Source organism: Lepisosteus oculatus, chromosome 3 (assembly GCF_040954835.1).
Source record: "Lepisosteus oculatus isolate fLepOcu1 chromosome 3, fLepOcu1.hap2, whole genome shotgun sequence".
Classification (NCBI taxonomy): Eukaryota; Metazoa; Chordata; class Actinopteri; order Semionotiformes; family Lepisosteidae; genus Lepisosteus; species Lepisosteus oculatus.
In genome coordinates, this window is record NC_090698.1 from 28,797,296 (window position 1) to 28,821,809 (window position 24,514).

General features: G+C 38.2%; 1 protein-coding gene across 1 annotated transcript; it reads left to right on the forward strand.

The window, feature by feature from the left end:
* Window positions 1-1,344: 1,344 nt before the first annotated feature.
* slc30a5 (solute carrier family 30 member 5) lies at window positions 1,345-24,514 on the forward strand. The gene is made up of 25 exons (XM_006627017.3): window positions 1,345-1,987; window positions 2,386-2,508; window positions 5,132-5,198; window positions 6,697-6,782; window positions 8,725-8,812; window positions 9,303-9,390; window positions 9,878-9,954; window positions 10,482-10,652; window positions 11,243-11,531; window positions 11,942-12,150; window positions 12,753-12,910; window positions 13,011-13,140; window positions 13,581-13,827; window positions 14,301-14,527; window positions 14,652-14,780; window positions 15,256-15,423; window positions 20,864-20,983; window positions 21,327-21,461; window positions 21,549-21,653; window positions 22,332-22,514; window positions 22,846-23,004; window positions 23,087-23,323; window positions 23,399-23,539; window positions 23,622-23,732; window positions 24,311-24,514. The coding sequence occupies exons 1-25, from the start codon at window positions 1,917-1,919 to the stop codon at window positions 24,413-24,415; spliced, it is 3,624 nt and encodes a 1,207-aa protein (XP_006627080.2). The 5' UTR covers window positions 1,345-1,916; the 3' UTR covers window positions 24,416-24,514.

Sequence of the window (24,514 nt, forward strand, 5' to 3'; positions counted from 1 at the left end):
TGAAAGTAAAGGGGCCGAATAATTTTGCACGCCCCACTTTTCATTTTTTTATTAGTTAAAAAAGTTTCAAAAATCCAATAGATTTCGTTCCACTTCACAATTGTGTCCCACTTGTTGGTGATTCTTCACATAAAATAAAAAAATTATATCTTTATGTTTGAAGCCTGAAATGTGGCAAAAGGTTGAAAAGTTCAAGGGGGCCGAATACTTTCGCAAGGCACTGTATGTGCTGGCTTCAATAAACTCAGTCAAGTGAATTCTTCATCACTGTACTGAGAGGCCCATCTCTTCTGAAATGCATACTTGCTGCTTACTGCTCCCATGCCCTATGCAGTCAGTGGGCCTGATCTTCCCGTTTTGTAAACCGTGGGCAGACCGATTCACTTATTGTGGACAAGTGCCCACAGACAAAATCACATTTGGTGTCTTTGTGTGCCTAAATGCAGCAGATCAAGGGAGCTTGAATTTGTTCCATACTATTTCTGTATTGCTAAAAAAGAATTTAGAAGATCTGTGGTTCTGTAAATATTAGACTGCAGGTTTGATCCCTAGGTAAGTCATTGCTTTAATACCGCAGCCTGACGTTGCTTTCGAGTCACGGCCGTACGTCATAATTAACCCACAAGGTGGCAATGCAGGCATCCGTCTTCTTCAATGCAGTTGATCGATTCTACAGTTTCTGTAAAATATCGATACTGCAGTAGTACTGTATATTTCCCTCATGTTTCCATAAAAAAATTAGATTTTTTTAAATCTAAAATCTCGTCTTATGAAATGAAAAGAAGACTTCTCTCTTGTTATTCTTATTGTTACTTTATGATTACATTGAGGAGTATGACATTTTGTTCACAACAAATATATTTAAATATTTATCCATCCATATTTTAATCACTTCATCCAACTCACGGTCGCAGGAACGACCTGGTTGGTAAAGAATCTGTATGGGCGCAAGGCAGGGTACACCCTGGACAGGACACTCGTCCTTCGCAGGGCAGATAGAGAAAAACAGAGACGCAAACACACCAGGACCAGTTTTCCCAGGACCCAATTAACATACCAGTATGTTTTTAGACTATGGGACGACATCAGAGCATCTGATGTAAATCAATGCAAGCACAGGGGACAACATAAAAACGCCATGCAGATAGCATCATAGTTCCAGAAATGAATTCAGACCCCAGCGCTGCGGGTCAACAGTGCCGCCAACAATACTTCAATATGAATTTCCCGATTTTATTTCACCCTTTTAAGTCTTCCTTGCATACCAAATTTGCAGTGCTTTGCAATTATTGCTGCACCCAGGTACAGCAAATTGTCAATTTCCAACTTGCCCCGCAGAGGGAGACAGTGGGTTTGTTCACAGGCTTCTGTGTACTCACAGGCGTACAGAGAAGAAGCGCTTTTGGATTTAAAGCACAATGATATTCAACTAAAGGAACAGTACTTCAATTTAGAAACATGTTTGTTAATATAACTGGGTAAATAATCCATGCAAAGGTGTAATTTTTATTTAGCCTTGCACAGTTGCCGTGTTTTAACGAGAAATAGAATGTGACGTGGCTTCATGCGCGTCCGCGGCGCGGCGAAATCTGCTCCTTGAGTCCGGGTCCAAATGAGAGGGGAGCGGTCTAGTTGTGTAATACATTCCCAGGCTAGAGGCCTGAAAGTTTACAAGTAGGCGAGCTGACAGAAAATTCGCGTATGTTAAAGAGATAATCACGAAAACGATTTTAAAAAGCTATTTTTAAAAAGCAGTTCCAGTAGCAAACGACAGTTACTTCGTTAAAATGATATCTAGATTTTAATAACGTGCGGTCATAACCTCCTAATCTGGGTATTATGAAATTAAGTACATACCTGAAGTTTTATTTTGATCTTATACTGTAGTTAATCGTATTTCCAATAATTCCTACATCATGGATGAAAAATACAGCAGTAATGTGATTTCCAGTGGAAAGCTGGGTCCGGTAGAGGCGCAGAGTGCTGGGTAAGGATACAGTTTTTACTGTATTTTCTAACTACGTCAATATTAAACAGGTTTTGTTTGTTGGAACAACTTTCGTTATAGCTGTATTGTTTGAAAATGGAAACGTTAATACCTTGGATAGATGTATTTGTACATAATGACAATCTTGGCACTTCACGCTAGCCATTGTGGTTATTAAACTTGGTTTAATACAGTGTAGTTTATATCTATTCCTGTCCCACGGAGAGGGGGTAATAAACCTCAATATATATTGTTCTTTATTTAAATGTAGATCTTGTGTAAAAAAAACTTATGTAATATATTTGAGTGTATTCTGTAGTGTGATTTTTTTGGGGGTAAAGGTTTAAAGGATAAATAAGAAATGCTTAAAATCGGTAGAAGAATATTGTCCTTTCCAGGTTCACCAGGTACATCGTGTTGCTGTGCGTCACCAAACTATTGAAGGCTCTTGGAATTTTTGAGTCATATGACCTGTTAAAAGTTGTCCACATCGTGCAGTTCATTTTCATACTTAAACTGGGGTAAGTCTTATTTTCTACAGTATCACTTCTTTATTAAAATGTAGTGCCGGTCGTTATTCATGTAAAATGTTGTCTTCATCACATTACTACACAGAGACTGCTAAACTGTATAAATGGGTAAAAAAAAGTTGCTTTTTATAATGCATTCAACCAGTCCTGTCTTTGTACAATATGTGACCTGTGAAAAACTGATACCTTTTGGACATTTCTGTAATATCGCTGATGAAAAAGGGTCCTATGTGACTTCACTTACACTGGGCACCTTGTTGGTCACAGCATGGATAAGAGATCTGTGTCAAGTTGAATAAAATAGTGTGCTCTCAATAAGGTGCCAAAGCAGTACTATGTTTATGACTAAAATATTAATTTGGGCTAATAGTGGAGAACTGCTCAGTCATTCAGATGTGAGCTCGGGGTCGTACGGCTCTTTGACTGTGACTGGGTCGGCCAGGGTGGTCTCAGGGTCATTGGTCAGGGTTCTCTCAATTTGACAGCTCAACGGGCATCTGCAGTTTCAGAGTGACATTAGTGATAGATGCCCCTCTCCTGACAAGTACTGCACCAAGAGTGCGCCGAAAGCCAAATCGCTCCAAGGGTTGATGGGTCGGAGGAGAGCCGCTGCCCACTTCTCATTCTCCCTGTGCAGTATGGGAGCTGCTGCTGACCCAAAACATGCAGAGCCAATTGACGATTCTGAGTTGGCTTTGTATAAAATGAGCAAAATGATTTCTTAAACATGATCATGTTTTCAGGGTGGGACCTTTTCACATCTTATAAGGGCCTTGCAAAAGTACCAAACCCTTGCTCACTTTTCTGTTGTTGTTTTTTTTTTTGGCAAAAATATTTGTTGCTTATACAACCTTCTTCACACATTCTGAGCTAAAAACAAAAAAAAAAGATAATTTATCTGAAGGAAAGAATTACGATTGACTCTTCTCCTTGCTGGGCCAGAAATCCATAGCTACAGTATGTGAGAATAGCTTGCGAATAAGAATCTCTTTCAAAGTCGTGATTTGAAATCCTCCTGAGAACCCGTGGACACTGCTGTCCATAAGTGATGTCCAAGCAATTTGAGAGGGCTTGAGCTAATCTACAAGGAAAATTGGGAGAATTTAGAAGATTTTACCAAACCACAAGAGTCCCGTGAAACTTAGCAGCTGTAATTACTTCCAAAAATGGAGTCCACGTGTCTGAATGCTTATGTAATCAATATACAGTCTACTCATGAGTTACATGAGGGTTAGGGATTTTGAGAAGTCCATAAAGCCAAATTTGCCCTGTCAAATTTTACCCTATAGCCCTATAACCCCCCCCCCCCCCCCCCCAGTAACCTCTCACGGTAGTACAAGATATTAAATATAAGAACTTTAAAAATAAATAACATTACTGCATAAGCCTTCTAACTGGCTATCGTAGGTGTGCTCGCCAAACATTTCAGAGAGTAAAGCGTTTTTTTTATATTCTATGTAAAGCTGCGACCACTTAACAGTGCATAAGCTGCAAGTTGAGTGCATTTCCTTTTTTGCTTTAGTTTTCGTTGACATGTATTGAAACTTATCTTACCGTTAGAAGTGTCCAGTTTAAGTATCCAAGTTTTAAATAAAATATCACTAAATATTAAAAACTATATATGCATCATTTCAAACAAAGGGGAAAGGAAGGGGGTGGCACAGTGGTTAGTTAGCATTGCTGCCTTGCAGTGCTGGGGCTCCAGCTTCCCCCATGACCCTGTACTGGGTTAGGTGGTAAGAAAATAGATGGATGGGACACTACTAATACTTTTGTCATCATACATTCTGTGCTGTTCATAAAATCACCTGGCGTGGCATTTGACAAATCAGTAGAGATAGAAATTTCATAGTGAGTGATCAGTGACATTAAGATTGTAAAAAAGTTTGGTTTAATTAAACTGTAGGATAGGACAGTTTGAATGTTAAACAAATGTATCCAATAACTTTTGCACTTTTGATGTTGGCACCGCAGTTGAGTAAATAGTTAAGTAATGTAATTATATAATGAACAATATTAATTGTAGTTGTCGTGTAAATGAAACTCAATATTATTTTTAGTAAGAAAAATGAATATCTGACAGACCATTTATCTTTTATGCAGAAGTTTTCGGGAAAATATCATTTCAAAATTCGGCTGTTAGCCTCTCCAAAAGGTGCTGAATGTAGATTTCTCTGGTCATAGGCATCAGATGGGCAGAGGGTGGGGAAGGAGTTTAAGATAATCTAATCAGTCCCAGAAATCAGGCAGCTTCATTCATTCAGATGTGTTGTTGCTATTATTGTTGTATTTTTAATAGGGACAATGTAGAACACCTGTGATACATCTCAGACTGGCTGGCACTCAGATTTTATTTGTTAGACTATACTGTAGACCCCAGCCCTAAACAGCATGTTTTTGAGAGCTGGGAAGAAACTGAGGCACCCAGAGAAAATGCATTCTTCATGCATAGAGCCACCCTTAGCTAATACTAAACCCATGGCAGCTTAGCTGTGAGGCAACAGTGCTCACCATGCCCGGGTAGGCTGGCAATTTGTATCAGCTAAGTTATATTCTGAATGTGTAAGTCTGCTTCTTAAATCTTATCATGAAACATGTTTGTTTATTTCCCCAGATCTGCTTTTGTATTGGTTTTCTTTCAGAGACCATTTTCATCTGGAAAAGCCATATCAAGACGACAGGTTAAGTATTACACATTCACATTTATTTAGTATAGTAATTAAAAATGTAAGTTGCATGAGAAGGAATATTTTATGTATAAAATGAAATGCTCAGAGGAGCATTGTATCACTTTATGTTCCCAGCTATTGTACATTTTGAAGTAACAGTAAAAACCGTAACACATAAAACAAGCATATCACTGTGAAGACATCAGTTAAAGACATTTTAATTTTCCACAATATCAGGGAAAGGAGGTAAATCTGTGGTGTGGGATTACTGTAAATGTTTCATTATCACTGTTGAGATAGTTTGGGTTTAAATCTCCATTCCTTTAAAGGTTCCATAATTTTAGCAGGTGTTGGGCGATCCTTATTATGCTGTTGTCTTGAACATCATCACTGATATTCTATGGAGAAAAACTATTTTTAGTGTATTTAGTTATAGAAGATGACTAGGAACAGACATGATTATGTGTATGATTTTAAAAACCATGTAAAGCTGGTGTTTCAATATCAAACCAAGATTGACAAAGAAATTGGATTTGTAAAAATTGAGACATTACATTTCTCTTTCAAATACCTGTGTTGTTTCTTGATGTATTTGTGCCCTTAGACACTTATTTCACATTTTGTTCTGGAGCACAATACATGGAAAGTAATCGCACAATACATGGAAAGTAATCGCACAATACATTTTTTTATTCTCCTCTTTTGAGGCCTGCTAATGAATTTCATGAGTTTCATGCTTACAGTATTGCCATATATATATACGTAGAAGCATATAAAAATAAGGTGTTTTTAACTGTTGTGTTTTTGTATCATACATGTGTATAGTCTGCAAAACATTTCTGGGACACATATCAAGGACATTAACATGTTTAAATTGGTTTGTATTTCAACAATCTGCACAATCAGCCATATAACTGCCTATAGTTAAATTGTATTAAAAATGCCTGTGGCAGTTTTTTGGAAGACTCCGTCATGTGTACGTTTTTTGTAAGTTCTAGTTTTTGTTTTTTTATTTCCTTTTTTTGGAAAATACATTTTTGTTCGCAGCATCAAGTTACCAATTTAAAAATGCTTTTATAGATTTAAAAAAACTGCAACAAATTCTAAAAAGGTTTAGGTGTACATGTTGCAGTTTAATACATAACTGAATAATGCTCACACTGCAGCAGTGGTCTTTTGTGCTTTTTAATGTACATTTAAATTTGGAAGATGCATGTTGGGTAGTTAAATATGCCGAGGAGGAGAGCATGCTCTGTCTCTAAGGTTCAACCTGAATATTAGGCTGTTTTATATTTACATGGAGAAGACTATTGGTGTTATTTTTCAATTCACCACTTTTTCATGTGATAGATGTGTTTCAGTGCTTGTAGTTTGATATGTTTCCTTCCTTTCTATTCAGTTCCGTGTTTCTAGATTAAATTCTGTCCTTTGTGACAGATGCTTCCCCAAATGTTGTAAATTATACATTCTGTTGTGCTGAATCATGTATTTTCTTTTCTATCCTTTTCAGTGGATGAAGATCCTAAAACATGCAGTCTTCAGCTGTATTATTTCACTTCTGGGTTATTTTGGTCTTACACTGTGTGGGCCTTTACGGTAAGATGGATTAAAGTTTAGCAAGAATATTATTATTATTATTATTATTATTATTATTATTATTATTATTATTAATAATAATAATATGATTACCTAATCATTTTCTAGAGTTTTTTATAGAGTATAGTTTAATGGTGGCAGTTATTATAATAATAATAATTGCTTACACTTATATACTGTAGCACTTTTCTGGACATGCCACTCAAAGCGTATTGCATGTAACAGGGACTCTCCTCCACCACCCATGTGCAGCCCCACCTGGAGAATGTAAAGGTAGCTATAGTACACCAGAACGCTCAACACACATCAGCTATTAGTGGGGAGGAGAACAGAGTGATGAAGCCAATTCATAGATGGTGATTATTAGGAGGCCATGATTGGTAAGGGCCAAGGGGAAATTTGGCCAGGATGCCCGGGTTACACCCCTACTCTTTTCGAGAAACACCCTGGGATTTTTAATGACCACAAAGAGTCAGGACCTCGGTGTGTCTCATCTGAAGGACAGCACCTTTTATAGTAGAGTGTCCTCATCACTATACTGGGGCATTGTAACACACATAGACTGCATGGTGAGCGCCCCCTGCTGGCCACACTAACACCTCTTCCAGCAGTTTTTCGCAGGTCTCCTATCCAGGTACCTGACTAAGCCAAATTTAGCTTCAGTGGGTTGCCAGATGTGAGTTGCAGGGTGACATGGCTGTTGGCTATTAGTACATCTTTGGACTGTGGAAGGAAACCAGAGCACCGGAGGAAAACCACGCAAACACGAGGAGAACATACAAACTTCATGCCAATTGTTAACCTTTTCTTATTCCAAAATTGTCTAGTTGCCATTTCATAATACCAATTTAATATTTACATAACAATAAAGTGTTATAACTAAATTAAACATAAATGAAATCGTATGCCTGAATATATTCACTAATATTTTCCAATTTGTAGCTATCTACACAAAAATGTTTAGAATGTCCTTTCCTTTTACTTTATGATATTAGCTTGTATTCTGTCAAAAATAATGGATGCAAATGACAAATCTCCCAAAATAAAGCTTAAACTGTAAATAACCCATAAAGTAAAATGTAAAACTAATTTACAAAACGTAAGTCGTAGATGATCACTTAGATTACTTACTGCTTTTTGTGGGCTTCTGGTTTCTTAATCTCTCTAATCTGACCTAGTTTCTTGCCAAAGACTAGGGAGTTATTATGTTTCAGAAAAAAATCCCTAGTTAATCCCACCCTACCACCAGCAGCACTTGGATAATTGTGCGTCACCCCATGGAATATTGCTATTGCAGTTGTCTGCTATTCTAACACAGTTTCATACCTGCAACTTCTGGATCATAGAGGCCCACCAGAGCAAAGAGAGCACCTTTGCTCGTTGTGCTACACTTGTTCTCTTCCCCTACGGGGCTCCCAGCTCGAAATTGACTTTGTAAATCATCCATCATTTCCATAACTTCATTGTTATTTCTCCCATCAACTTGACTTGATGTCCCTTGGCAAAGATCCACGTGAAAACCTTTGACACCATTTATTTGTTTAGATAAGTACCATAATAAAAGGTAACAAGTGCCTTTGTAATACTTTTTGTCAGGTGGGAAAATGTAAATGTAATGTGCTTGACATTTCATTTTTATTCTTGTAAAAGAACGTGTACATTTTTATCTTCAGGATTAAAAAGTCGTAAGTAATTAACCTATATTTTGCAAACACAGTAGTGCATATGTGAAGATATGTCCATGCTGTAACACTCACAAGACCTTGGTGTTCAAATATACCTATCTGGAAAAAAAATGTTAGAAAAGCTATTTCATTTCAATGGACCTAGAAACAGATTTCTCATTCCTTGGAACAGCAGTGTACAGATATGTTTAAACAGGTAAAACTGAAAAAATAGTCAATGTTCACCTTGCTTGAAAGTTTTTCTCTTTCTTGTTTAGGACACTTTTGCTTTTTGAACACAGTGATGTTGTGGTCCTCTCACTTCTCAGTGTGCTCTTCACCAGTTCTGGTGGTGGACCATCTAAGGTACTGTATGTGGATTGCTTTGTATTTGAAGCAGGCTGTAGAGTTAGGAACTATAATTTAAAAAAAATATTGTTGAACATAGTCCAAAACTACATTTGTACTGAGGAGCTATATAAATATGTTGGCTGCAGGGAGACTTGTAAATTACTGGAATTTAAACTACGTTGTAACTTAAAATTAGATCTAGCTTTTTTAATACCTCTTAGAATGTATTGCCAAAGCAAAAGTTGAATTAATGGATATGTACAAATGGAGGATATTGTAAGCCGTTTTTATTTGCTTATTCAGTCTAATGATATTTACTTTCAGAAATATACAGGATGTTTTACATCCTAAACTAGCATAACTCAAAATAATATTTCCTCTTTGAAATAAACAGTTGAAACCCTTTGATGTCAAATTGTAAATGCAAAAAGCCTAACTGAAATGTCCAAATTGAAAACAATGTTTTTTTTGTTTAAGTTTTATTTGACATATTTTCTCCCATCAGACTAGAGGTGCTGCCTTTTTCATCATTGCTGTGATTTGCCTGCTGCTTTTTGATAATGATGACCTCATGGCAAAGATGGCAGAGCATCGTATCCTTTAAACAAAACGTTTAATCAGATGGTGTATATTGTAGTGTGCCACAAAATGTCTGGACACCCACATATGTACAGTATGTACCAAATTAAATTAATTAAAGTGGTAATTGTAGATATTCTAACATGTATATCAACTATAATATAAATTGTAATTTAAGGAATGTACAAGGTATAAGTAGCTTCAGAAAATAATAGCAAGTGTTCAGATGAAAGACCTTTAATGATACTTATATATTACATTTAGACTAAAGAGCTATGTAAATATGTAATACGTAAGTGTGGTGCCACCATTACCAGTCTTCAGGAAATTAGCATTTTCAGTGTCGATCTGGTGATAATTTTGGTTGAATACATGTAGCTTTTTCAGACTATTTCAGAAAATGCTATTTCAGTAGTTGAAACACATGTATTTATAAGAAGTGTGTACATGGATGTGGGTTTTCTCTTGTAAATCTGAAATCCTTAACATTGATGATTACAGCCGAAGGGCACCATGACAGTGCTCTCACCCACGCCCTTTACACAGCTATTTCATTCCTTGGGGTGGCAGATCACAAGGTATGTAATTCTTTTCCTGATGAGACAGGGATTGTAAATGTTGTTTTGAAGGAGAGTCAAGAGAACAAAAAAATACATTTTATAGAATATTAATATGCTGACAGCCAATCATAGCAATGCATAAGACAACTCCCATATACCTTCTTATATCATCTTTTTGCACACTGTACAAAAAGTGAAAGAGAAGCTGTGAAACAGTTCTGTCTCCCCTATTGATGTAATTAAAGGAGAGCTAGTTAATATGCATACCCATAAAACATTACCCTTAAAACGTATGGACTTAACACACATCCTAAGTGTTGAAGTGTGTTTTAAGATATAAAATCACAATTCATATGACTTTTTCTGTATTTGTAAGAATGCTTGGCCCAATTAGGAGAATTGTCCTCAGTTTATAAGCCTTAAAATAATAGTTTGCAAATTGTTTTCAGTATAATTCAAAATGTTTGGGGCTGTTAAGAATGACTTAGTGTTAATTTGTGCACAGGCAAGGAAGTACTGAAATATATCTTTGTTCTTTTTTTCAGGGTGGGGTGATGTTGCTAGTGATCTCCCTCTGTTTCAAGGTTGGATTCCACACTGTCTCCAGAAAGCTGTCGGTTGAAATTGGGGGAGCCAAGCGGCTATATGCTCTGTCTAATCTGGTGTCAGCTGCAGTGCTGCTACCTTGGGTGATAGTTCTGTCAGCCACCACAGACGTGAGTTAACACACAGGCCAGTAATTCTGAAAGGAAGAACGTAATTGTTTTTTCTCCTGAAAAATCAACAATATCTTTTTAGTTTGTACTGCTACACTATTTTGAAAGCTTCAGTTTTTCATATATAAAAAATGAATTCAGTGTTTATGTTCAGTATGAGCCACTGTGTGCATATTGAATATATATTGTGTGAGTATCTTGGTACAGTATGTTTATAAGGGCAGACATTTATTTCTTCGCATTTAAAAACTTTTTAACCAGAGGGATTCATGACTTAAGGTTTTTTAGTACAATTTAATCCACAATTAAGAAACCTCTTAAAAGTCAGTGATGAGAACATTATCGGTAGATTTGTAAAGTTTGATGTTTTTCTGCTGACGGTGAAGATATATTGAATTCAACCTGATCTGCCATACTTTGGTTTTACAGTATAATTTGATAAGTGAAATCTGGCTTTCCATTTTCAGTTAGATGTTTGATATTCCCAGTACATAAAAGAACCTTAAATATAATCTGTACGTCCCTTTTCTCAAATAATGTCTTGACAAACCCAAAGAAAAACTTAATCGTTTTTATGTATATATCTCCAGAGCAAAGTTGAATCCTTCTCTGGTCTGATCATGCCTTTTGGAATGATAGTCTTCTCCGTAATGGTTCTGGATTTCTACGTGGAATCCATTTGCATCGCTAAGATGGAAGCACCCAGTTGTGCCCGCTATGGCTCCCTGTTCCTGTTCTTCAGCGGGCTGCTCCTGGCCAACTTCTGGACACACCCACTAACCGACCAGCTGCGTGCCATGAGCAAGCCAGCCCAGCAGGACAGCACTGAGCACGTGCTCTCGGGGGGTGTGGTGGTCAGCGCTGTTTTCTTCATACTGTGTGAGTGAAGACAAAAGCCGTTAAACCCGGGATCATGACAGTACCTAACTGTAACTAGAATTCCACATATCATAGTGCCAAAAGGGGTAGGATCAAGATAACACATCTAAGGCTCTCTCAGGTTCCATCAAAACAGTAACCCCCGTGGCTTCCTGAGTTTCTGCATACAGTTCTCCTTTAATCACTGATGAATCTCCTGTACGTCCCAGCAGAGCTTGGAGCACCTCAAAGGATATATAGCTGGAAGAGTTGGAGGGTCAAATCCTTTGTACATCCTCATTCTCCTCTTGTGGGTAGAGGGGGAGTTGCTGTGGGCCAAGATGTAAAGACATAATTCTAAATTCACTGGTTTTGACTGGTTACCATAATAACAACAGTTTTGAAGTTTTCTTTTTTTTTTCCTCCCAAAGCTGCCAACATTTTGTCTTCACCCTCAAAGAAGGGGCAGAAAGGCACTCTGGTTGGCTACTCTCCTGAAGGTACTCCGCTTTATAACTTCATGGGCGACACATTGCAGCACACTTCTCATTCCTTGCCGAGGTTTATCAAGGACTCTCTGAAACAGATCCTGGAGGAGTATGATTCTAGACAGATATTTTACTTTCTGTGTCTCAACTTGGTGAGTATTTCTCTCCTGTTATAATTTTAACAAGGCACTATCATAACAATGCTTAATGTTTTATACAGAGTAAATTTATACAGGGAGTGTGTCATTGTGAGTGTTCTTTATATGTGCTTTATTTTTTCTTCAGTGTTACTTGAGCTGGTGTATTGGGTATGATATGCTCCCATTTGTGTTCCACTGATGTCTTATAGTTAAAGTAACTGAAACAATTTGATCTGCCACATCCATCCATTTTCCTTCCAATTCTATCTATCCGGGCAAGCAACAGGCACAAGTCAGGGTAGACCCCTGACAGGACACCAGTCTATTGGATCGCAGAGAGACACAAACACACACTCCCAACAAGGGCCAGTTTTCCCAGAAGCTGGTTAACCTACTAGTATGTTTTTGAACCGTGGGAGGAAACTGGAGCACCAAGAGAAAATGTGCGCAAACACAAGGAGAAGTTACCCATCTGCCGCATACTGTATCTTCAAAATACTATACAACAAACCTTAATAGGAGTGTAATTTTAAACATTTCTATTATGTCAGGGGAAACCAGTGATCATTCTAACAATCAGTAACCAAGACCTTGTTTTTTTCCTGCACTTCAAGGCTTTCACGTTTGTCGAGCTGTTTTATGGTGTTTGGACGAACAGTTTGGGTCTGATCTCGGATGGATTCCACATGCTGTTCGACTGCTCTGCTTTAGTTCTGGGACTTTTTGCTGCTCTAATGACAAGATGGAAAGCAACACGTATTTTCTCATATGGGTGAGTTCTTTAAAAGCACGCAGTTGTGTCCTACCAGACCTGGAAACTTTCCATTAGCTGTGCTGTCAATTATGTATTTTTTTTCTCTGTTCTCTGCTAGGTATGGTCGGGTTGAAATTCTCTCTGGATTTATCAATGGGCTTTTCCTTATGGTTATAGCATTCTTCGTCTTCATGGAATCAATCACAAGAGTTATAGACCCTCCGGATATAAATACAGATATGCTAACAGTAAGCATTCAGAAATCATTTGTTTGTTCTTTAAATTTCATCATACGCTAACTGAAAAAAACCATTAGAAGATACCAATTGAAGGAGTTATGCTGAAAAAGTAGTTTTTGTTTTATACTAAGAATCTTTTTAATGAAGCTAAAAAAAAGTCGGTCAGTTCAAATAAATATGTGTATTTCATCTTATAACGCTGTGAAGAACTTGCAAACATTTTTGTGTTCGTGCAGCATCGGGAATATATCCAGATGACTTAATACATTTTTTACACTAAATTATTTTCTAGATGTTGGTCTTTTAAAAATTGTATATACAAAAGATATATTTGTTTAATACTATTGCTTAAGCAGAAGGGATAGGTTATATCAGTTTATGAAACTGTTCCATAAACTCACTTTGTTGTCTTGAAACATCTTTGGAATCAAAAAAATTTCCATCCACAGCCTGTCTCCGTGGGAGGACTCATTGTGAATCTCATTGGCATCTGTGCCTTTAGTCATGCCCATTCCCACGGCGCGTCTAAGGGCAGCTGCTCCTCACACGATCACGGACACTCTCACCATGGGCACGGACACGGCCACGGGGATCACAGCCATGGGGGGCATGGGCACAGCCACGGGCACGCACACAGCCATGGGCACGGGCACTCACACGGCCCATCTGGAGGAGGCATGAACGCCAACATGAGAGGCAGGTTGATAGGACTACAGAGCAATATAAAGCTGCATTTATTTGAGTTTTTTTTAACAATCACAGAGCCTGGTTAAAAAATGAGGTGAAAAAAAATCTTGGCACAAGAAAAGATGAAAAGGGAGATTGAGGAGGAAGAGTTCGAAACTGTGGGTGATGTGTATTTTGTTTCTGTATATGTCGGCAGATTATTCCACGTATGCAGTCGCTTAAAAAACTATTCACGAGAAACTGTTCTGTGGTTCATTATAATGAGAAACTGAAACAAGTTTAAAACTCCCCTATTCCCCTGTCAGATCATATTTTTCTAACAGGCACTTAAGTCATGCCAAAATCTGAGTGATTTTAGGCCATAGTTTCATTTTTACAATATGAAGACAATGGTGTAAGTATAAAGTAGATGCAATCGGTGTAAAATCTGAAGTATGAAAATCGTTTTTCTGACAGAGAAAATTAATCCTCGAATTCTGCAGGTGTGTTTCTACATGTCTTGGCTGATACACTTGGCAGTGTGGGTGTCATTATATCCACCATACTCATTCGGCAGTTTGGATGGCTGATTGCTGACCCCATCTGCTCTCTCTTCATTGCTGTGCTGATATTTCTGAGCGTCATCCCCTTGATAAAGGATGCATGCCAGGTTCTGCTCTTGAGGATTCCTCCAGAACATGAGAAAGACCTCAACAATGCGTTGGAAAAGGTCAGATACTTTGCTGTGATGTCTGTTGTAAATATTTTAACAAAGTCAACAGGGATCATCATAAATGTTATTAATGCTGTGTTACTTCACAAGTTTAACTTAAATTCAATGTCACTGTCTTCAGATACAGAAAATTGAAGGTGTTCTGTCTTACCGAGACCCACATTTCTGGAGGCATTCTGCAAGTGTCATAGCGGGGACCATTCATTTACAGCTGATGTCAGATGTTGTCGAGCAACGCATTATACAGCAGGTGAGCACACTGCAGATCATGTTTTACTTTGTACTAGTCCTGTTAACTAATGGGTGTTTTAAAAATGTATCTCTTCCAAATCTATAGTTTCCTTTTTTCTACTCATTTATTCATTCATTTATTACTCATTATTCCAGTTTTTATATTGTTGGTGGATTCACACAGTTTGTTTAGGTAACACATCTTTCATGCCATGATGATTGTTCACATTTGTACATTTTTTTATGGTACCATGTAATATTAATTTCTTTTCCCTGAAAACAAAAATTATAAACTTAACATAAATAGTGTAATTTCAGAAAAAAAAGTTTAAAACATCCCTTCCAGAAAATCCTACATGGTTTACCTAAATACTCCAGTAAGATTCATTAGCTGACCTCTGAATTGCCCTTATTGTCTTTAGATTAACTTGGTTAATCAGCTAGTGGGATGTTTTGTAGACTATATTTTTTTATTTTTTTTTGTTTTCTTATAGGTAACAGCAGTGTTGAAAGATGCAGGCGTAAACAATCTCTCTGTCCAGGTGGAAAAGGAAGCATATTTCCAACACATGTCTGGCCTTAGTACTGGATTTCAGGATATTCTTGCTATGACAAAGCAGATAGAGTCAGTAACATACCTGGAAGATGGAACGTGCATCATGTGAACGGCACAGTGTGGGAACAAACAGCAGGACTTAAGCTGCAGAAACTGAAAACGATAAAGTTTGGGAAACTAAACTATAAATGTGTCTTTATCTCTCAACATTTTTGCACATTGATGTATGGTAATATATGCATATGTATTTTTACATAACTAGAAATATTTTTGCTTCCAACTGGAGCAGTAGGATTTATTTAATTGAAAGTCTAAAACTGATTGAGGTTGACAGATGTAAAAAGACTGTGGAAGTCAGTACTTGCATTAAACCTGTTTGTTGATTTCAAATGTATGTGGTGTTTTACTTGTTTCCTAATATTGTTTAAGAAAATCTTGTGGCATAATTTTTCTTCTCATGTGAGTTCAATATTCAGTTTGTAAACTGAATATTAATACCTCTGTGGAATTTCTTTAATTCAGATACTGATTTAGTGTATTTTAATGATACTTCATCTCTTCATAAGCAGTAAGCAAATTAAAAGGATTATTTTTCCCACTTATTGGCAATTAAGGAAACTTAAGAATGTTTACAGAAGAATTCTTAAGATGTGCTCGTGCAAATCTAATCCACTCTTCACTTTGTCCTTCATAAAGTTGATTTATAACAAGGATAAACATATTTGAACAGCAATGTTTTATGTCTTGTTATGTAAAGCAGTAAGGCACAAGATTATCTTGTACACTTTTGGAGATTCGGTATTTAACACTGTGTCATTCAGTGAAATTAATATTTAAATAGACTTCAAATGCATTACCATTAAAGGGAATATTTAAGAAAGACAGACCTTTACATGCTGTCACTACATGGCATATTGAAATGGGATCTCTCAGGACTCGGGCAAAAATCTTCTCTAGCACATGCACTGTGTGCTAATTGTGTCATGGAGTAACAGTTGGAAAATTATGGAGAAAACATGTAGGAGAGAGTAGTGGGTATCTGAAACTGAATGTATCCAGCAGAGAAGAAATGCTGGTGGTTTTGGCTGCTGCTCTTTTTACTGGTTTATTTTTATATATGTTTTTTTTTTATTTTGCATTCTCTTAATCTTTATTTCTAATTTTAGCTGTATTATTATCTCTCTGTAATTGGACGTTCACTGCTTTCCCGACTACTAATGCTGTCTGCCTACCTGCTGTACTGCAGGATTTCACCATAATGCTTGGGATTTTGAAACCTGTGAGATATACTCATCACAGCTCTGTATGCCATTTTCTGACAGCCTCTTCTAGCAGTGTTTCAATATCTGTTTCTCAGTGCCAGGCATCCTACTCTGGTGCTGTCTTTAATAATTTTTGTAGGTAGCTGCATCAGCATGCGTAGGCTGCAAAGTTAAAGTTTTGTTCCATGCTGAAAAGAGAAAAAAGGAAGCATAAAGTTTCGGCCTTTAATAATTTACACTGCCTTACGTGTCTGGAAGACACTTCACTTCTCGCCAAATCATCTAAAATATATTCAACTCCCGGTTCTGCAAACAACAAGTTTGTTTAACTAAATGACTAAATGACAACTAAATGACTTTATCACTGACAGAAAAACTTGATTTTTCTGTGCTTGATTGAAACCTGGCACAGACAAAATGATGGTGTCTTGTTTAACCAGATTATTTCTCCAGGGTATGATTTTTCAGAGCAATCTCACCTATCTTGTTGTGGTGAGAGCCTGGTTGCTTTTTATAATTTACTTTTTAAATGTCTACAATCACATTAAATCATTGTTTAGAGTTTACAAACACCCCAAGCATAATGATGCTTTTTAAGTGAGTTTGCCAATTTGCAATCTTACGATCTACTTTGTTTCATGTTTAATAAGATCCCTATTGTGGTTGATTTTAATATCTAAATTGATTCACAGCATTCCATTTTAACTAAGGATTTTCTAGCTTGATTGGAATACTTTGGAATCACACCAAAGTTCTCAATCCAAAAATGTCACACCTTGGACTTAGTCATTATAAATAATAGTCTTTCTGATCACTTGGCTCTTCTCTTTGATCTAGAACTCCGTGTCTCACACTCTTCGACATTTTGTTTTGTAAACTTTCACACTTGGTGATCAGTTTACTAGAGCAGGTTTGTTGGTTGCATTACTTCATTGTCTTGCTTTCCTACTTACCTCTGATACTCTAGATGACAACGTGCAAATGTTTAATAGCTTTCTTTTAACTTCTCCTGACATCTTAAAGTAGCTCCTCTTAAAACTCGATCTCTCTCCTATACTCAATGTGCACCATGGTATATCATATACTGACTGGTTGCATTCAGTGAAAACAGTCTCCCACAAACTGTAATGTAGGTGTCGTGAGTGTTCATCTACAGTAATGGACGGAGTACTTGTTTGAATACAGGGCTGCAATGGAGTCTGCTAGATCCAGCTACTTCTACCATATCATTGAGAATAACCTAAACACTCCTAGATATCTGTTCTACACACCATGAAATGATTGCTAAAGCCTAACTGCCCCTACTACATTGCCTTCCTCATCCCAATTTTGCAACTCTTTTAAATAACCAAGATTGACAGAATCAAGCATCACATTATCTCCACCATTTTTACCAATATTACACCTCCTCCCTGCACGCCTGTTTTTACTGGTTCTTCTCTTTCTTGTTCCTCTCAGCCTTATACTGCATGCCTTATATATTTATGTTATGTATGAAACTACCACTAGACTAATGGATCCCATTCCTTCTGTTTTGTTTCAGTCCTGTTTTTCAGCTCTTTGCTATCGTACTCATAGTAAATAAGTACATGACCACTGGAGAGTTACCAGTAGCCTTTTAAATGGCTTCAGTTACATCTGTACCTAAAAAACCAAACATGGCTCTGGACATCCTAAACAATTTTTGTCCTATAGCTAACTTGCCCTTGTTAAAATGACTAATAATATTCTTATGGATTTTTAGGGCAGAGCGGTGGCTCTGTGGCTAAGGATCTGTGCCTGTGACTAGAAGGTTGCTGGTTCAAATCCCACAGCTGGCAGAGGAATCCTACTCTGTTGGGCCCCTGAGCAAGGCCCTTTACCCCAACTGCTCTGGGGGTGCAGTATAAATGGCCTACCCTGACCCCAAGCTTCTCTCCCTGTCTGTGTCTCAGGGAGAGAAAGCTGGAGTATGCAAAAAGATGAATTCCTAATGCAAGAAATTGTATAGGGCTAATAAAGCAACATTATTCTGGTTATCTATCTATCCTTATTCTCCTGTAAGTGCTGCTTATGACACTTAAACCCATGAATTCTTTACTTTCTCGTGTTGAGACAGTGTTTGGAGTTTCTGACTTTGCTTTTAAATATCTGGCTTGATACTGCACCACCCAATCCATCCATTCAGCATCCAGAATCCTGACCAGGTCACATGCAAGCAATCACACTGGCTTCCTATCAGGTTTAAGGTTGACTTCAAAATCCTCATGCTCACCTAAAAGGCTGTACATGGTCTGGCTTCTCAGTATCTATCTGACTTATTATCTGTTTACTCCCCTCATCACAGCCTTAATTCATCTGACTCTGGTCTTCTATATATCTTACAAGCTTGTTTACCTTCTGTGGCTGACAGAGCCTTCTCTGCTAGACCCCAAAGCCCTGCAATTCTGCAATTACCAGCAGCCATATCACCCTGCAACTCACAACTCACAACTGGCAGCCCACTGAAGCTAAACAGGTGTGAGCCTGGTTAGTACCTGGATGGGAGACCTCCTGAGAAAAACTAAGGTTGCTGCTGGAAGAGGTGTTAGTGGGGCCAGCAGGGGGTGCTCACCCTGCAGTCTGTGTGGGTCCTAATGCCCCAGTATAGTGATGGGGATACTATACTGTAAACAGGCACCATCCTTCGGATGAGATGTAAAACGGATGTCCTGACTCCCTGTGGTCATTATAAAATCCCTGGGTGTTTCTTGTAAAGAGTAGGGGTGTAACCCCGGCGTCCTGGCCAAATTTCCCATTGGCCCTTACCAATCATGGCCTCCTAATAGTCCCCATCTATGAATTGGTTTCATTACTCTGCTCTCCTCCCCACTGATAGCTGATGTGTGGTGAGTGTACTGGCACACTATGGCTGCTCTCACATCATCCAGGTGGATGCTGCACATTGGTGGTGGTGGAGGGGAGTCCTCATTACCTGTAAAGCGCTTTGAGTGGAGTGTCCAGAAAAGCGCTATATAAATGTAAGCTATTATTATTATTATTCTATCCCCAGGAATATCAGAGTCACCTAACCTGGGTGCATTTAAATCTAGACTAAAAACCTTTTAGAAAAACTTCAATTTAATTTCAATTTCAACTTTCAATTCTGCTCCATTCCAGAGAATATATCTAATGCTGCACATCTTTCCACTTGTGTTTCTTATATGTTCATTCTCTAATTTGTGATTCTTATAACTTTTTTTACACTTATTGTAAAGTGCTTTGAGAGGCTATATTTAAGGGTGCTATCTAAAATTATGAGAATGTGTGCGCTTAACTGCTGATTGCTATTTCAGTAGCCATTCCTCAGAAGCACCAAGAAAAAAGGATCTGTATGCCTACTATGAAGCTTTCTAATTCACCGGTTACAAAGGCAGCTTTAAGATGTTCCACCATTAATACATTCTAAAAACGTAATTATTTAAACTAAACTAAGTAGGAATATTAACGGTGTAATTCTACCTTAGTTTAAATTATTTTTAAAATCAGAAAAAATCACTATATTAAAAGATCAGTTACATTCTAATATACTGTACTACTTTTATATTGTACCTTCGTACTATTGAGAAAGAAAAAACGCAAAAATTGCCTCGCAGAGATAGCTAATTGGTGTAAATTACATATTTGAAGTCGTACTCGGTATATTAGGGCAATAACTTTAAGAGCAAATCTGAAAACGGATGTTGCATGCATTAGTACTTGTAAGCCTTGTTTACGTTACGGGTACAAAAAAAAAGTTGCAACGCCGGCAGTTCGGAAGTTAAAGAACTGAAAACGGAGCAATACTACTACTACTACTACTACTACCACCACTAATAATACAAGTCTACCTTAAACAAATCTCAAATAATAGTTTAACTAATTTTAATGATCGAACCCAAAACATGAAATACTCGTATACAAACAATTGAGCTTTAGTATCAAATGATAACACTAATTGTGTAGTGAATTAGATTCCCCCGTGTCACCCAAATACATTTGGCTAAGTACTTTTCAATGCAAGATCCACTAGTGAAAAAAATCTGTATGCGTAAATCAGGATTTTTTTAAATAAAGTAGTTAATGTGTATACAATGTATCTCAGTTAAAGTCTGTAGATGCACTGATGCTCAGAAAAAAACAGAACGCTGTTCAGAACGCGAGAAAATAATAGTCACATGACTGTACGTCGCCTTAGAAACGCATTCCAAGTTGCTGAGGCTCATCCAATCAAAGTGTACCGAAGCTGGAACGCAGCAAATGAGATTATGGCCTGCGACAATTTAAACTCAGGGGTGGGTGAGAGCTGTATGCTTTGGGAGAGTATCCGGAGTTGCTACTTTTAAATTTGTTTGTGGCTGGTGCTTGCTTCGTGTAGCGATCGCTATGGCTCTTCGTGCGACAAGAGTAAGTTTGTTTTCTTTTCCCAATATTTTTTCCTTTCTTATCATGGTTGCGGCTTCTAATACTCTGTCTTTACGTGGTCCTTGATGTATTGCGGATTATTTCCTTTTTGTTGAATAGACTGTAATGTTGTGCTTTTGGGAGGGGAAACTAAAGGTTCGTTTTTTTTTTTCCCCCGATTGCAGTAACCCCCCCACTTCCCCACGAGGTTAGGGTTCGTTCAACACCAGGGGTTTTAAAATCGTTGCAGTTTTTTCCCTTTCGTGCAAAATCTTGCTTGGCACTCTTATGGCTAGTGAGCAAACTTGGGAGACCGGCGTTCCATTTCTATTGTCACTTCCTCCAGAGTTCTCGGCTGAATACAGAGAACCGGACCGCGATAATGGACAAGGGGGTAGCGACCAAACCTGCTCTGAGGCCGAGAGCTGCTCTGGGAGAGATCAGTAACAAAACTGCCGTAACACGAGCAGTTCAGAAAAAGGTAAGTTTTTCTCCCCTCATTCGCCGTGTGGGCCTGTAGTCTAAATCAAGCATTCATGTCTAATGAATGTGGGTATGGCGGCTGTAGGACACGAAGCCAGCGACTAAAGTGGTTCCGAAGAAATTGACAAAGCCGGAAAAAGCCCCTGAACCGGAGGTTCCCAAGAGAGCTGTAATCAAGCCAACGATGCCAGTAAGTGCTCCTTTTCCATTTTTCTAGCCTTTTTTTACTTGCATATCTTGGTCGAATGTCCTAGACACCTAATGGATAAAGTCTATACACTGTTGCTAACTTCTCTAAAGCCTGTTGACTCAATGTTTCCAAAACTGCTTAAGAAATCTTTAACTGCATAACGCATCCCATTTCTTTGTATTGGAGAACTTGGCTAAAACAGCTGTTTAAATTCTAAGCACCCTGATAAGTTTTTAAAACATGTCCTGGACCCAACACAAGCAGGTGCCAGATTTTTAAAACCAGGTGAAATTCAGGTCAAATCTAACATTTGAGGGGGACTGAATAACCCAGTTCTTGTGCTGCTGTAATACTAGCACTATAGCCCTGTACCTGGGTATAAGCATTTATACCCCACCCCTTGCTTAATATGTTGTATGGAGCATAGGGCTTTTCTGCTGGGTGTGAATGATCTAATCATCTTGCTAGAGAAGATTTATAAATCCTATTCAGAAGTGCATGCAAGTCCCATCATAGTAATGTGAATAATCCATTGCAGTTCAGCTCCAATATGCAGTAGCTTTAATGTAGGTATTTAGTGCATGGAAATATCCTCTATAGTGCCCCAGGTTTTTTTTTTTTTGTATGAAATCAAGATTCCTAATGGAATCTGCATGTTAACTTAACTGTTCTCTTCAGGTTCAAATAGAACCTACATCTCCAGCACCAATGGAGACATCTGGCTGTGCACCTGATGACTTGTGCCAGGCTTTCTCAGATGTGTTGCTGAACATCAAGGATGTTGATGCAGATGACTTCGATAATCCAATGCTCTGCAGTGAATATGTGAAGGATATTTATCGTTATCTTTGTCAACTTGAGGTGGGTACTTCTCTTTACCTTATTCTGGGTAGATATAAAGTTTAGATGGAATTTACCATCAAAAGCAACTGTATAAAGATGTCTCCATAGCCTTATTTCTGTAGGCCATTGCTTTACCTATTGTGCTTATTAATAAGCATATACTGGCCTTAATGTATGAATGAAGGCTGGTAAGGAAGTGATTTTAGTTTTTCCTCTTGTTCTGTATTGCACTATGATAGGATAACAATGTTAAATTAGACTTAAATTCCTTTTTTTTTGTAGCCTGATCAGATGTGATTTAATAAACTGTCAAATGGCTTCTGTAACTTGACTGCATTTTTCTTGCTAGGTGGAACAAGCCATCAAACCAAAGTACCTTCTGGGACAAGAAGTTACAGGAAACATGCGTGCCATCCTAATTGACTGGCTGGTCCAGGTCCAGGTTAAATTCAAGTTGCTGCAGGAGACTATGTACATGACTGTGGGAATAATTGATCGCTTTCTTCAGGTATGTGGCCTTCTGGTTTTTACCCTTTTAAGATCTGGAAAATGGCTTTTTGCATTTTACCTTTTCTTTTTTTTTATTCAAGGCTAATCCAGTTCCCAAAAAACAGCTGCAGCTTGTGGGTGTGACAGCGATGTTTCTTGCCTCAAAGTATGAAGAGATGTATCCTCCAGAGATCTCTGACTTTGCCTTTGTTACGGATTCCACCTACACCACAGCTCAGATCCGTAATATGGAGATGAAGATTCTGAAAGTGCTTAAGTTTACTTTTGGTCGTCCAATTCCCCTCCACTTTCTCAGAAGAGCCTCTAAAATTGGGGAGGTAATTTCTTTTAATTTTTGTTCTTGGTTGTCTTGAGGGTTACTGGTACATTGCTGACTTGTTCTTTTTATTTAGGTGACTGCAGAACAGCACACCCTGGCAAAGTACTTCATGGAACTCACCATGATGGATTATGACATGGTTCACTTCCCACCATCACAAATTGCTGCTGCAGCTTTTGCCTTAACTCTAAGAGTCCTTGGGTGTGGGGAATGGGTGAGTATGTGTGCTTTTTAATTTGGTTTACCACTGGTTTCACAAATGGAATGTGCCACTAATGTGCAATTCTCTATTCCAGACCCCAACTCTGCAGCACTACTTGAACTACACTGAAAGCTCACTCATCCCAGTGATGCAACACATAGCAAAGAATGTTGTCCGGGTTAATCAGGGGCTCACAAAGCACCTGGTAAGTAATTTAGTCTTGACTGCAGGAGTAATGGAAGGCCAGTTCCCCCTTCCTAACAAAGTAGGGCTGGCCAAGACTAATCCTACTGTAGCTCCTCAGGAAAACTTATTTCAAGTAAAAAGATCAATTTATTGGCCATATTTTCCATATACCCCAGCTTGCTTTCCATGAGAAGCTTGGGTTTGGAGTGCAGGGTTTGCCATTTATATGGCACCCCCTGCAGCCGTTGGTTAAGGGTCTTGCTTAGGGGCCCAACGTAGGATTCCTCTCCCAGCTGCAGGATACATACTGCCAACTTTCCAGCCATAGGCGGAGGTCTTTAGCCACAGAGCCACTGCACTGCCCTGTCAAGGAATTTATACCATGAAGTGCTAGAAGTAAACATTGGCAATGAGGTCTAGTACTTGCAATGGCATCTTTAGAACATAATGCCACCATTTTTGAATGGTGGGGGACAGATAAGTGTACCTTGTGGGTAGGAGACTACATCCTTAAATTCCTTATTTCAGAACAAGGAGGTGGGGTGGGGGAAGTGATCAATGGCAACCAATGATGTACACTGCTTTTTATTTCTGCAGGCGGTAAGGAACAAATATACCAGTCAGAAGCAGATGAGGATCAGTACTCTTCCTCAGCTGAAATCTGCAGTCATCACTGACTTGGCCAAACCACTGATGTCATAAGTGTATGAGATGTGTTCTAGTTATTGAGCACTATGTGCTGCTGTAAATTTGTTTTTATGCATGCTTTTAATCTTTAAATAAATGCTTTGGTTTTAAAGA